Source organism: Phyllostomus hastatus, unplaced genomic scaffold, assembly GCF_019186645.2.
Source record: "Phyllostomus hastatus isolate PE091 unplaced genomic scaffold, TTU_PhHast_1.1 phas_contig_402, whole genome shotgun sequence".
NCBI lineage: Eukaryota > Metazoa > Chordata > Mammalia > Chiroptera > Phyllostomidae > Phyllostomus > Phyllostomus hastatus.
This window is the reverse complement of record NW_025333873.1, coordinates 4783623-4796067: the sequence shown is the minus strand read 5'-3', so window position 1 is coordinate 4796067 and position 12445 is coordinate 4783623. Positions and strand designations below refer to the sequence as shown.

The 12445-nt window shown below is 58.5% G+C and overlaps 1 protein-coding gene across 4 annotated transcripts in view; it reads left to right on the top strand.

Moving 5' to 3' along the window:
• Positions 1-12445, top strand: part of EFR3B (EFR3 homolog B) — a 75973-nt gene that overhangs the window by 48440 nt on the left and 15088 nt on the right. For 2 of the 4 annotated variants that reach the window (XM_045844525.1, XM_045844528.1), the window contains exons 5-12: positions 3047-3168; positions 6684-6833; positions 8047-8181; positions 8625-8703; positions 9315-9450; positions 9711-9872; positions 10724-10835; positions 11196-11247. In XM_045844525.1, the coding sequence (XP_045700481.1) occupies positions 3047-3168; positions 6684-6833; positions 8047-8181; positions 8625-8703; positions 9315-9450; positions 9711-9872; positions 10724-10835; positions 11196-11247 (948 nt within the window). The remainder of the gene's footprint in view (positions 1-3046; positions 3169-6683; positions 6834-8046; positions 8182-8624; positions 8704-9314; positions 9451-9710; positions 9873-10723; positions 10836-11195; positions 11248-12445) is intronic. The other 2 variants (XM_045844527.1, XM_045844526.1) reach the window with 2 other exon arrangements.

Below are 12445 nucleotides of genomic sequence, written 5' to 3'. Positions count from 1 at the left end.
GTCCCTCACCGTTCAAGCTGCTGACTCGAGTCACTCGGCCAGAGGCACTAGAGGAAGCCGCCGGCGGGCCCAAAAGCCGGGAGAGGGTTTCAGGGCGGAGCTCTGGCTGCGGAAGCCTGCGGTGGAGGCTCCAGCGGGGTGGACCGGGGCTACCCCAGCAGGACCCTGCGCAGGTTACTAAATGTTTGTGGGTCTTGGTCTCCTTGTAAGATGAGAGTAACAGTAATAGCTCTCTGGCTTTGAGTCATTTTGGGAAATAAAAGAGATGATGTATGTAAAATGCTTAAGGCAGCACCTGCTACACAGAAGCTTCTGAACTTTCATTACTGTCAGCCTGTAAACCCCCAAACCAGTGAACATGAACTTGGGTCATTCATTCTCCTGACGTGCATGGAGTCCCTGCTGTCACAAAATGTCAGGGGCAAAGTCTTGGTTGGACGGCTTCTCCTCTTTATTGGTGGCCTCTTTTTTTATTTTCAGTCTTATTTTAACGAGTCCCAAATGTGTGCACTTTTGCATCTGCACAAGTAGTCCGTCTTATTTGAAGCTGCCTCATCGTATGTGGAGGAAATCTGGTACAAGTGAAAAAAACAAAACCCAGAAGGTCAGTGAATGAAGAGGGGGCTGCTCGGTTTATAAATGGGAAAACCAAAGTGTAAGAGAGCTCGCATGTCCCACTCGAAGGCCACAGCACCAGTCAGCGCAGACCTGTGGTCAGAAACCCTTGTAGCTGCACGTCCCCTCTGGGTGCACAGACCGCCGGCCTGAGCCAGGCTGCCACTGCGGGGAGTGCAGCCCGGGAACATCCTGTCCACGGTCAAGGGCAGCAGCGCACCCAAATTTAGCTTGAGACAAACTTAGCTTCAGCCTTGGTGTCAGCCTAGGTCTGCGTCCGAGCCTTTGGGGCCTCACGAAGGTCACAGAGCCGAAGGCGGACCGCACTGCCGTGTCTAGAACTGCTCCCCAGCCTGCGTCTGACCCATGGTCTCGTGGTCGCATGGAACCCACTGGACCTCCTCTCACAGCCGCCTTGGTGGTGCCAGCCCCATCACTGGGGTTTGTTGCTGGTATCGGGATGTTTGCTTGCAAATGTACGCTGGCATTTCAGATGCGTCTTGGAAGGAAAGATCACCTGATCAGCTTCGCACGCTGAGATTGTTATCAGTCAGCAGAAAATAAATGTGTACGTGTTACTGCAAGAAGAAAAAAAACCACGACAATAAGTAATGATGCTTGTGGAAATTGCTAATTTCATCCAGAAAAAACACTTATGAACAACTTTTAAGTAGTTGAATAGGAAAGCAGATGGACGATTGACACTGAATGCTGTGGGAGTGCACTGACCACGTCAGTTTGTGACAGCTGTGATACTGCGGTTTGTAGTCAGAAATGTGTGTTTGGTCTGAGTCCCCGTTTCTGGCACAGAGCTCCTAAAACCCTTGAAGCTTCTTCAGGGACAGGCACCCTAGAGGTGAAACGGGTGTCTTGTTATTCCTGACAATCCCTTTTCCACCCCAACGGGGTTTGTTTTAATGAGGTGACTTTTGGAGGAGACCCAACCCCGGGTCTGGAGGGCTGGACATTTCAGTGCCCCCGCCCCACCCATTCACAACCTGCAGGGAGTGGGGAGGGGCAGGAGAATGGGCTCACCCCCCAGTAGCCAAGGATTTAAGTGATCCTGCCTGGGTGGTGAGGCCGCCGTGGAAGCCAGAAGGTTGGGGCGCGGAGAGCCTCTGGGTTACTGACCGGGCGGACAGGCGGAGAGTGAGCGTTCTTGGAGGGGGCATGGAAGTGCCACACCCCTCCCACGTGGCTCTTCTTCTGCGTCTCTTCCATCTGGCTGGTCCTGCGTTACACACGCCCTTTTGTAATCGGCTGGCCATCTAGTAACTAAAATGCTTCTCTGGGTACTGGGAGCCACTCTAGCAAATACCTCAAACCCAAGGAGGGGGCTGCAGGAACCTCCCACCCATAGCTGGTCAGTCAGAAGCACAGGGTTCAACCCGGACTTGCCGCTGGAGTCTGAAGGGGGGCAGTCTTATGGGATCGAACCCTTAACCATGGGTCTGATGCGATCTCTCATAAATAACGTCAGCACGGAGTTGAATTCTGAGGCACCAGCTGGAGTCTGGAGCATTGCGTGTTGGTGCTGTGGAAACCACACACACACACACACACACACACACACACACACTGGAATTGCTACTAGAACAATCTCAATCGTACATCCTTTTTGAACTCACAAAAATGTCTGTAGCAATTGAATAATAAAAGTCAGAATAATGGAGGATACCTTTTAAGTCTAATCTTTTTAGAGTTGTTTGCACTATGAAATTAATAACAACAAATGAAATAACCTATGAGAATTATATTTAATGTTTTAGTAATTTGACTCCCCTTAGTCCACAGTTCTCCTTGTGGGACTGGGTTGAGACTAAGTCCCCGCTTAGACCTGAGACACGTGCGTGGTGACGGCAGGAGGCACTTGCGGCTGGGAGTGCCGGGCAAGACTTAGTGAAACGAAGAGTCAAACTTAAAGACTTACCCCAATTTTGAACAATCAAATGTGACTACACTTTTTCATCGAATTTCAGAGTTGTCCTTGCTTCCCAGAATGCATTCCAGGGTAGGGCAGCGTGCTCTGACGAGTGAGGGCTTTGTCTCTGGTTGGGTGTCATTCCTCACAGCCCGTGTCTGTCCTCGGTGCAGCCCTGCACATGACAGGAAGCCAGAGTTCCATGGGTCCCCTTCCCTATACTCTCTGCCTTCCTCTGCTCTCCCATCCAGCAGGGAAGGGTGAGGAGGCCCCGGTCCCAGTCTCCTTGTGTAGACGGGAACTGTGAGCAGGATTTGGAACCAGTGCGCTCTGGGAGGCGGGCCACCGCCAGTCCGGGACTCGGGGCTGCCCAGACGTGCTGCCCCCCTGGCTTTAACATGGAGGTGTGGGGGGGGGTGGGTGCTGGGGATGCAGAGTCCCAGGGCTCAAAGGTGAGGAGCACAGCAGGCCACCGCTCACGTGCATTCCCCTCCCTCTCCTTCTGGGCAGTTTGTGAAGTTCGCCAACATCGAGGAGGACACGCCCTCCTATCACCGGAGCTACGACTTCTTCGTGTCCCGCTTCAGCGAGATGTGCCACTCCAGCCACGACGACTTGGAAATCAAGACCAAGTGAGTGGCGGGAGGCCCGGCCTCGGGCCCACGGTCCCCTTGTCCATGATGCCCTACCCTGAACATCCGCACTCACCACCCCCTTTTCCCGCACCCTGCTCCGTCCCCTCCCCCACCCGCGGCCTGCGTCCTCTTCAAACACGTTTCATAACTGACTGCATTTCGTGTCCATTGTCTGCCCCGCCCCCCACCAGAATGTGAGCTCTGCGAGGGCAGGCACCGTTGTTTGTTCGCTGATGTCTCCCAAGGGCTAAAGCAGTGGCCGGGGAGCAGCAGGGACTCAGTCGATCCTTGTTCAGTGCGTGAATGAATGGATGGATGCGTGTTTTCAGATAAATATCTTGAATTACAGAATATATTTACATGTGCATATCAAACAAGAAAAAATACTTAACTCACGATAACACACGGATCCACACAGAAATAAAACCCGTGAAATAAAGTCACAAAGAGTTACATGAACGCGTGCCGACACGGGCAGGTAGAGCAGGACCCGGCATCGGGCTGATGAAGCACAGGTGTTGTGTGGCAAGCAACGTCCTTGGAACCACAGGGTCCAAGAGGGTTAGAAGTAGGTCACTGCCGTGCGAACTGGAGACTGCATTCGAAAGGGGAAGGAAGGAGGGAGAGGTGCTTGGCTGTCCTTTCACGGAAGCTGCAGGGGGAGCTGGAGAAGAACCGGTCTACTACACAGTAGACCAGTTCTCCAGGGGCTTGTCCTGGAACTCAGCTGATGCCTCAGCACCTCTGAGGGGCCCCGAGTTCTGGGCAACAACGGCAGGGTTAGGGAGCCCCGTGCACCCCTAGCAACAGCTTGCTTGCCACAGCTGACGGTCTGGATCAGAAAAACAAGGAGTGAACCCCTCCATCCCCCGGGGTTGCTGGTTCCCAAGGCTTCCAAGCCTTTGGCTGACGAGTGACTCCAAGGCCGGTCCCCAGTCTCCCTTCCCCTGAACCAGTTGTGGGCCCCCTGGGCAGTGCACACGAGGAGGCCAGTGGGGGCCATGGAAGGAAGGAGCCCCTTGTCCTCTCCCCAGTGTTGGCCCCTGCAGTAGCCACCTCATTCCCAACTGGCTATGAAGAGGCAGAGGGGCCCGCAGCAGGTGGGGCCTGCCCAGAAGTGGGTGTGGGGGAAGGTGCCGGGCTGTACCCAGGTGATGCAGTAACAGGTAGCGACCTCTCAGGCGATGCCAAGCTTTCAGGAGCGGGGGTGGAGGGGACGCTTCCCATGCCACCCTGCACACACACACTCATGCCGTCACACACTCACACACAATCATTCGCGTGATCACACACACTCGTGCATCCGTGCATACACTCACACACACAGCTGCGCACTCACACACACTCACACAGCCCACAGTGGTAGGAGCAGAGGTGCAGAAGCAGGCATGGCCAGTGCCGCATTCTGACAGTGTTGGGAGCGTGCAGAACGTCGGAGGGGAGCATTGCTCAGGTTTGCTCCTGGCAACCGGGCGGTGCCCTTTGCACCCACAGCCTGGCGCTTGCCATCCATGCAAGGAGGGCCCGTGGGGGCCGAGGTCCTGGCATGGGCCCTCTCCCTACCTCTTGTTGTCTCCGTCTCATAACCGCAGCCTCTTTTCCCAGAGGTCCCCCCTGTCATTCTCAGCCTTTGCAGGGCCCAGAGCGCCTCTCCAAGAACCACCCTCGGGTCCCTAAAATAGGTGTGTGTGTGTGTCTGTGTGCCGTCCCCTGGGGCTCAGAGACATCCGAGCCACTTGTACGTGCAGGCCTGCACTGAGCCCACGACAAGGAGCAGTGAGAGGGTTCCTGTCCCCCAGGTCTGGTCTTTCTGAATTGACTCTGAAAGGGTCAGCCGGCTCTGGGTGTCATGGAATGAACTGTGTACATGTGTGGAAGGGACTCTGGGGAGTCCGAAGGCAAAGGGGAACTTAACTCACTCTCATGTACGAGGAAGCCCTGGGAAGAAAATTCCCACCCACTGGGCCTGCTTTCTCACCAGCCAGACTGCCTGGGGTGGCACGTGAGTCCAGCGTGTTAGGGATCTAGTCTGCAGTGCATCCGGGAGCACTGCTGACCCAGAGCCCAGGATGGTTAGGGAGATACTATTCCGGTTACTTCCTTCCCTGGTCCGGGCAGCCTCTGGCTCAGGGGCTTGACTCGGGGGTCAGAGTCAGAGCAGCTGAGGGTTCCCTGGGGAATCCTTATCCATCGTCAGCAGCCCGGGCCGGTCCTGGGCCAAGGCCCCCGGTGCTGCAGGCCCTCTCACCACCCGGGTACGGCCACTGGGTGAGGACCAGGGAGCACCCTGCTAACCACACTTCAAACTGAAGCTGAGGATGCGAGTGGCAACTGCGCATTTGGGAAAACTGCTCAGCTCCACTGATCCTCAGACAGATCCAAACTGAAGTGGCTGCAAGATGGGAGGAATTTCCTGAGCCATAAAATTAGAGCAGATGCTGAAATGAGATCCCGGGGCCGACGCACGGCAGTGAGGCTGGCACGCGCCCGCAGCTCGTGCGCCGGCGCTGGGAGAGGAATTTGGCAGCTCCGGGAGCCTTCATTCCTCAGCTTTGATCCAGCGATTCCACTCGTGGCAATGACTTGAAATGTCGTAAAACCTTTTATCCAGCGATGTCCCTCGTAGTACTGTTACAGTAGCAAAGAGTGTAGCAACAACTTACATGACCAACAGGGGACCCGTTCAGAAGGTTCTTATGACACTACGTCACACGTGCTATGAAGAGTTAATGATACAGAACAACACTTACGATAAAATGTCATGGGAGAAAGTGCGTATTATACATGTCAAAGCTTCTTAATTCTGCGATATATCACATGCAGAATGTAGGTAAGATACTGAAAGGCCAGTAATGGTTATTGAGGAGTGGTTACAGTAGGGGTAAATCTTCTTTATACTTTTCTATAATCTGCTTGTGTTATTTTATAATTAGAAAAAGCAGTTTGATTAAAAAAAAAAAAGAGGAACTTCAAGCTGAAATAAAAGGCCAGTAAAGAGGGACCCCTCTGCAGAGCCGCGCTGACCCTGGGCCAGCGCGGTGGGGACCAGGGAGGTGTGTGAAAGGGCCTCCTCTGTGCTGTGACTCAGTTTCCCCTGTGACTGCTCAGCCAGCTTAGCCCCAGTCTAAACCCGTTTGTGCCAGGAGAGCCTGGGAGCCCTGTGCCTCCCCCTCCAGCCCCACCCCCGCCCACCTCACCCACCCTGGATCGGCCTCGTCCGTTCTCAGCAGCACTGGGAGCTCCTGTGTCTTGGGCTCAAGCTGGAACAAACGCAGCTGGGTACTGAAGAGAGGGAGCCGTAGGGGTGGTTCCCGGGCAAAGGCAGCTGGCCCGTGCCCACCGGCACACGAAGCCGGCCAGCCAGAAGCCCAAGCTGCAGGGACAGCAGAAGGGGGGCTCCATCCTGCCTTCGGTGGGTGAATGCATCCCTCCCTCACCCCCGCACTTGCCAGGGAAGCTGGACTTCCCGGGGTAGGAGGGCTTCCTGGCCTCACCTCACCCTTTCCTCGCAGAATCCGGATGTCGGGCATCAAGGGGCTGCAAGGGGTGGTGAGGAAGACGGTGAACGACGAGCTGCAGGCCAACATCTGGGACCCTCAGCACATGGACAAGATCGTCCCGTCGCTGCTCTTCAACCTGCAGCACGTGGAGGAGGCGGAGAGGTAGGCCGGCCAGGCAGGGCGGGACCTGGGCTGCAGGCACTCACAGCCCCCCACGCAGCTGCCTGCCGGCCGGCCTCGTGGAGGGCTCAGGCTGCCTGCTGGCGCTTCCCTGGGGAAGCTGTGGGTCTTGGCTTCGGGGGACTGTCTGCGAAGCGCCCAGGGCCGGCTCTCTGCCCGTTAAGGTCTGAGTTCCTGAAGGAAGGACCGTAATGGTGTAGCTCTGCAGGGGTGAGTGTGCTGGTGAGAGCAAAGAGCCATGTCTCCAGGTGACCGCTGTCTCTCTGGAAGCAGCAGCAGGCCAAGGCGGTTTTGAAATGCCTTGCATGGATGGCTCCAGTGACTGAGGGCTGTGCCTCCCGGACCTTCCTTCACCACCACCCCCGCCCCGTCACTTCCTAAAACGTGCCTGCCAGCAGCCCCGCAACACAAATTGCAGGCATTGGGGTTTAATTTGGAGGCCCCCGGATCCGGAGTGCAGCCAGTCCCCACCCCTTGCTCTTCCCCTCTGTGAAATGGGATGGAGGGAACTGTTCATCACCCGGTGCACCTTGGCCGGATTAGGTCCCTCGCTTTCTGTCAATCAAGCCTCTGCAGCTAGCAGACAGGGAGAGTAAGTGTGCCCTCTCGTGGCCGTCTCCGGCATCGCACCTCACTGACAAGATTGCCCTGTAGTCTCAGGGCCGCGAGTCTTGGGGATCCTTCTGTCCAGATCTGGGCCCACCTCCTGCGACTCGGGTACCACTGCGTCACACCCGGGCCAACCGCTGTGCCTTTCTCCTCCCCCATTTCCCTCTCCCTTCTCCTGTCTCCCACTTTATTTTGCTTCCTGCTATCTTGCCCCTCTCTTTTCGCATCACATCTCTTTTTGTCCTTCCAAAGCCCCAGGAGCCCGGAGGCACTTGGGGTCGGGGTCGGGGTCGGGGTCGGTGCCTCGCCGGGCGCGTGGCGCTCGGGGAATCTGCCTTTCTCAGAGGCGCATCAGGCCCGTCCTTCAGGATTTCCGAGAAAACTTGATCCCTTCGCCCACCACCTTCCTCCGCTCTGGGCCTCTGGACCCCGTTTAACCTCTGACCGCCGCGCGCGGTCGCCCCGGTGACCCGCGCCGGATCCCCGCTCGTCCCGCTGTCACCGTTTGCGCGGCTGCAGCACGGAGACCCAGGCGCGCCCCCGCCTCGCCTTGCCCCCTCACCCGCCTGGTCGTGTGTCCCCGCAGCCGCTCGCCCTCGCCCCTCCAAGCGCCGGAGAAGGAGAAGGAGAACCCGGCGGAGCTGGCAGAGAGGTGCCTTCGGGAGCTGCTGGGCCGCGCCGCCTTCGGCAACATCAAGAACGCCATCAAGCCTGTGCTCATGTGAGCCCCTCCCCACGCCCCTCGCCTAAGCCAACAGTGTCCGCCCGGCGTCCACCTGCTGAGTCCGGAGAGGGGAGGTGTGGCCACGTGGGGCCCCTCCTCTGTGCCTGTGTCCCCTGTGCTGGGACAACAAAAGCCCCCACACAGTGGCCAAGTGCAGTTTGGGGGAGAGGAGTTGGTAGGAGGGCCCCCAGAGCTGAGGGAAGGTGCCGGGTTCACCCCTAAACCCAGGAGCCCTGGAGAGCCCTGCTCCTTGACCTCCTTCCAGCTCTGGGGCTGGGGCTGGGGCTGGCCCGGGGTCCCTCCTGCTCCCCTCCTCCCACCTACCGGGAGCTGTGTGAGCTGCACCGGGACCCTGGAGGTGCCCCTCTCCCCCTAGGCTCTCTCTCCTCCCTACCGTCGCTGTGGGTTTCACGGCCATCCCCATGTTGTCTCCCTCACAGCCATCTGGATAACCACTCCCTGTGGGAGCCCAAGGTGTTCGCCATCCGTTGCTTTAAAATCATCATGTATTCAATTCAGGTACGGCGTCCCCTGGCCGAGGGCCCCTCTGGGAGCAGGGCGGGGCCCTCACAGACAGAGCCAGCTGCCTGAGGCCAGTTCAGCCCATCACAGGCCAATAAAGTGCGATCTTAGAGAATGTGTAGAAAAATTAAACGAGACGTCCGTGCAGAGAGAGTGCAGCCCACAGACCGGGCGCGGCCGCCGCGGCGGAGGAGGCGCGTTGCTCGCTCAGCACTCGCTCTCCGTTGCTGTGCTTAGCTCCGCGTAAAAATAGGGCATCAGACCTCAGACTGCCACCAGACCACGGGCCACACTTTCAGCAGCTCTAGACTAAACCGTGTGGCCTCTCGTGGGCCTTAAATAAGACATGGGGAAGGGAAAAGGAAGAGGATATCTTAACGTTGGTGTTTGACCCATTTGGGGTGGAAGAACCCAGGAAAGTGGTGGGGATCCAGGTCTGTGCCGGGTTGGCCTTTGCTCTTTGCTGGGCCAACGGGGGAGGGGCCCCGGAAGAGGAGTCGGGGACCGTCCCACTTCTGTCCAGCCCCGCCTGTGGGCCCCGTGCAGGGCTGCCGGCCCAGAGGCCACGCGGGGGGCTGTCTGGGGCCAGCACGTCTTCCTCCCCCCAGCCGCAGCACTCCCACCTGGTTATCCAGCAGCTCCTGAGCCACCTGGACGCCAACAGCCGCAGCGCGGCCACCGTGCGGGCAGGCATCGTGGAGGTCCTGTCGGAGGCCGCCGTCATCGCAGCCACCGGCTCCGTGGGTAAGGTGGCCCCGAAGGGAGTGGGCTGGGAACCCCTCACGGACAAGGAGCTGCCCCCGGTGGGAGGCTGCCTCCCCTTCCAGAAGAGGGCAGGGCACCTGCGGGAGGTGTCAGAGCCGGCTTTCCGGGGTTGCAGAGGTCAGCGGGGAAGGTGAGGGCGGAGGAAGCCCCCGGCTGGAAGGGCAGGGCAGGGACAAATGCATGAGGGGCACCAGCCCTAAACTCTGGGTTGCCCCCCCCCCGCCCCGCCCTGCACCCAGGGCCCACAGTGCTGGAGATGTTCAACACTCTTCTGAGGCAGCTGCGGCTCAGCATCGACTATGCCCTGACCGGGAGCTACGATGGGGCCGTCAGCCTGGGCACCAAGATCATCAAGGAGCACGAAGAGTGCATGTTCCAGGAGGCTGTCATCAAGACCATAGGTGCCGGCCCGGAGGGGTGGGGGGTGGGGTGGGACCTGGGGCGGGCTGGGGCCCGGGGAAGGGGCGCGGCCCGGAAATGGCCCCCAGGAGGACTTCAGTCCAGGGCAGTGTGAGATCGTCCTCTGTTCGTCCGGCACCAGCATGGCGGGGGTGGAGTCAGTCTGAGGTGTGTGCAGCTCCCAGACTCCCCAGGTCAGGCCTGGCCCGAGTGAGAGCCGGGAACCATCTTCTCGGGCTTCTCAGCCCGACTGCAGGTCCCAGGCTCAGAGAAGGGAACCCTTCCATTTGGCCTGCCTGCTGCCTCCAGGTCTGAGGGACTGGCGGGGCGGCGGGGGGTGCGGAGAGCAAACGAAAGGAAAGAAGGAAGGGAGGAAGCCGTGAGAAATGTGTATGCACGTGGGCGTGGAAGAGAACTATAAATTCGCCCCACGAGGGTGAAGGGTCATCACGTCCAGGGCCTTCCTGCCCCAGTGCCAGCTCTGAGGAGTAGGCCAGGCAGGCCTGATCCCCGCTCACAGATGAAGCCATTGAGATCCCGGAGGTGTGACCTACCCAAGGGCACCCCCAGGGCAGCCAGTGACGGCGCCTAGGCTGCTGCCCTGGTCCCAGCATCCAAGTTCCCCATCCGAAAACCTGCGCCTCGGGCGCAGGAATAACACATGGAGGAACTGGAGCCTGGACGAGCCCGCGGAGTCGTGTCTCCTCATTGTGTTGACTGTCACCCCCCGCCCACCGGGAAGCAGCCCACACTCCCCGCGGCAGCTGGCTCGGGGGAAGGCCCGAGCTGAGAGACCTCAGCAGGCAGCCGTGGCCTCACCTGGGCGACCCTCTCCGCTGTCCTTTCTCCGCAGGCTCCTTCGCCAGCACGTTGCCCACCTATCAGCGCTCGGAGGTGATCCTCTTCATCATGAGCAAGGTCCCGCTGCCCTCCCTGCACCACCCCGTGGAGACCGGCAGGACAGGGTAGGTCCGCCAGGCCTCCCTCCCGCTTCCTCTGCTGCTGCCGGCCGCCCCAGCCACCCTGGCCCACGTTTTCGGCTCTCGCCTTCCTGGTTCTGCCCGCACTTTTCTCTTCCTCTACTCCCGGGTCCCACCGCAATGACGTGGGCTGCCACCTCCCCCCTCGTCACTGCCTCCCGCCTCGGGGGGACCCGTCAATGCCCTGGCCTGCTTCCCGGCTCTGGTTGTCACTGTCCTGGGTAGCCCAACACGATCAGCCTCCTGGAGCTCTCTCTAATCACGAGGGAGAGCCAACTGTGCAGGCAAGCGTGCGGTGTCCGCCCCAATCACACCCTGGCGAGCACGTGTATCTCTGGTCTGCAGGGAGAACCGGAACCGGCTGACCCAGATTATGCTGCTGAAATCCCTCCTTCAGGTGAGCCCCTCCCCTCCCGTCCGGTCCCTGCTCTGCCCCCTCGGGAGGAAGCTCCTTCCGAGGCCAACGGACGGTGACAACTTGCCGTGGTGCAGGTGGCCGGTTTCTGATCCTCACAGAGGTCCCGTGTCAGCTGCTGACGGCCTCGTCGTCGTCTCGGCACTGAGGCGGGATCTGTTGGCTCCTGCCCCCGTCCCCGCCGAGGACCTGCCCAGACCCTTCCCCGCTCTGGTTCCCCCTGGTGCCCAGTCTCCCAGCCGCAAGCTTTCCCTTCGCCTGCGTTTTATATTCCTCTTTGCACCGTGTTTGGACGTGTATAATGCGCACCCGCCTTTTTGTCCACATTGTGCACGGGATTATTCTAGCTGTGGTACATAACCATCATACCCAGGCATAATGTGCATCCTTATTTTTCCCTAAAAAAAAAAACTGGGCAAAAAGTGTACATAAGTGTACATAAACGTACACTTTTTAATAAATGGCAGAACACAGGTACATCTTTGCAGCTGTCACTGGAGTCTAGATGCCTTGTTCTCAGGTGTCGTTCCTGGGGCCGCCCTGTTAAACCGCAGCCTCGGAGCCACCAGCCTGCGGGGGGGGCGGGTCCTGACCCTGCAACTATAACAAGCTCCCCAGCTACTCGTGCACAGCCCTGGCGGAAACTCGGGACCATCCCCATCCCTCCTCACCTATCAGAAATACAACCACGAGAGCTTTCTAGAAATGCTGCTCCCCACGGGTTGCTCCTTGTTAAAGAGTAGGTAGGTCTCGGTTTCCAGTGACACAGCCAGATCTCACACAGCACACCCTGGAGACAGTGCGGGCTCAGTTCCAGACCCCGCGGTAAAGCGAGGAGTACCGCAGTAAAGCAAGTCACACGAGGCTTTTGGTTGCCTGGTGCACATGAAAGCTATGTTTATACTATATAAACTATAATCTGTTAAGTATGCAATTACATTATGTCTAAAACCCAACGTACACACCTGATTTTAAAAAACATTTTATTGCGCCCCGACTGGTGTGACTCAGTGGGCTGGGCAGCGTCCCGCAAAGCCGCAGGTCACCAGTTTGATTCCCGGTCAGGGCGCATGCCTGGTTGTGAGTTCAGTCCCCATTTGGGGGCACATTCGAGAGGCAACCAATCGATGTTTCTCTTGCACAACGATGCTTCTCTCCCTCGCTTTCTCCCTCCCTTCCC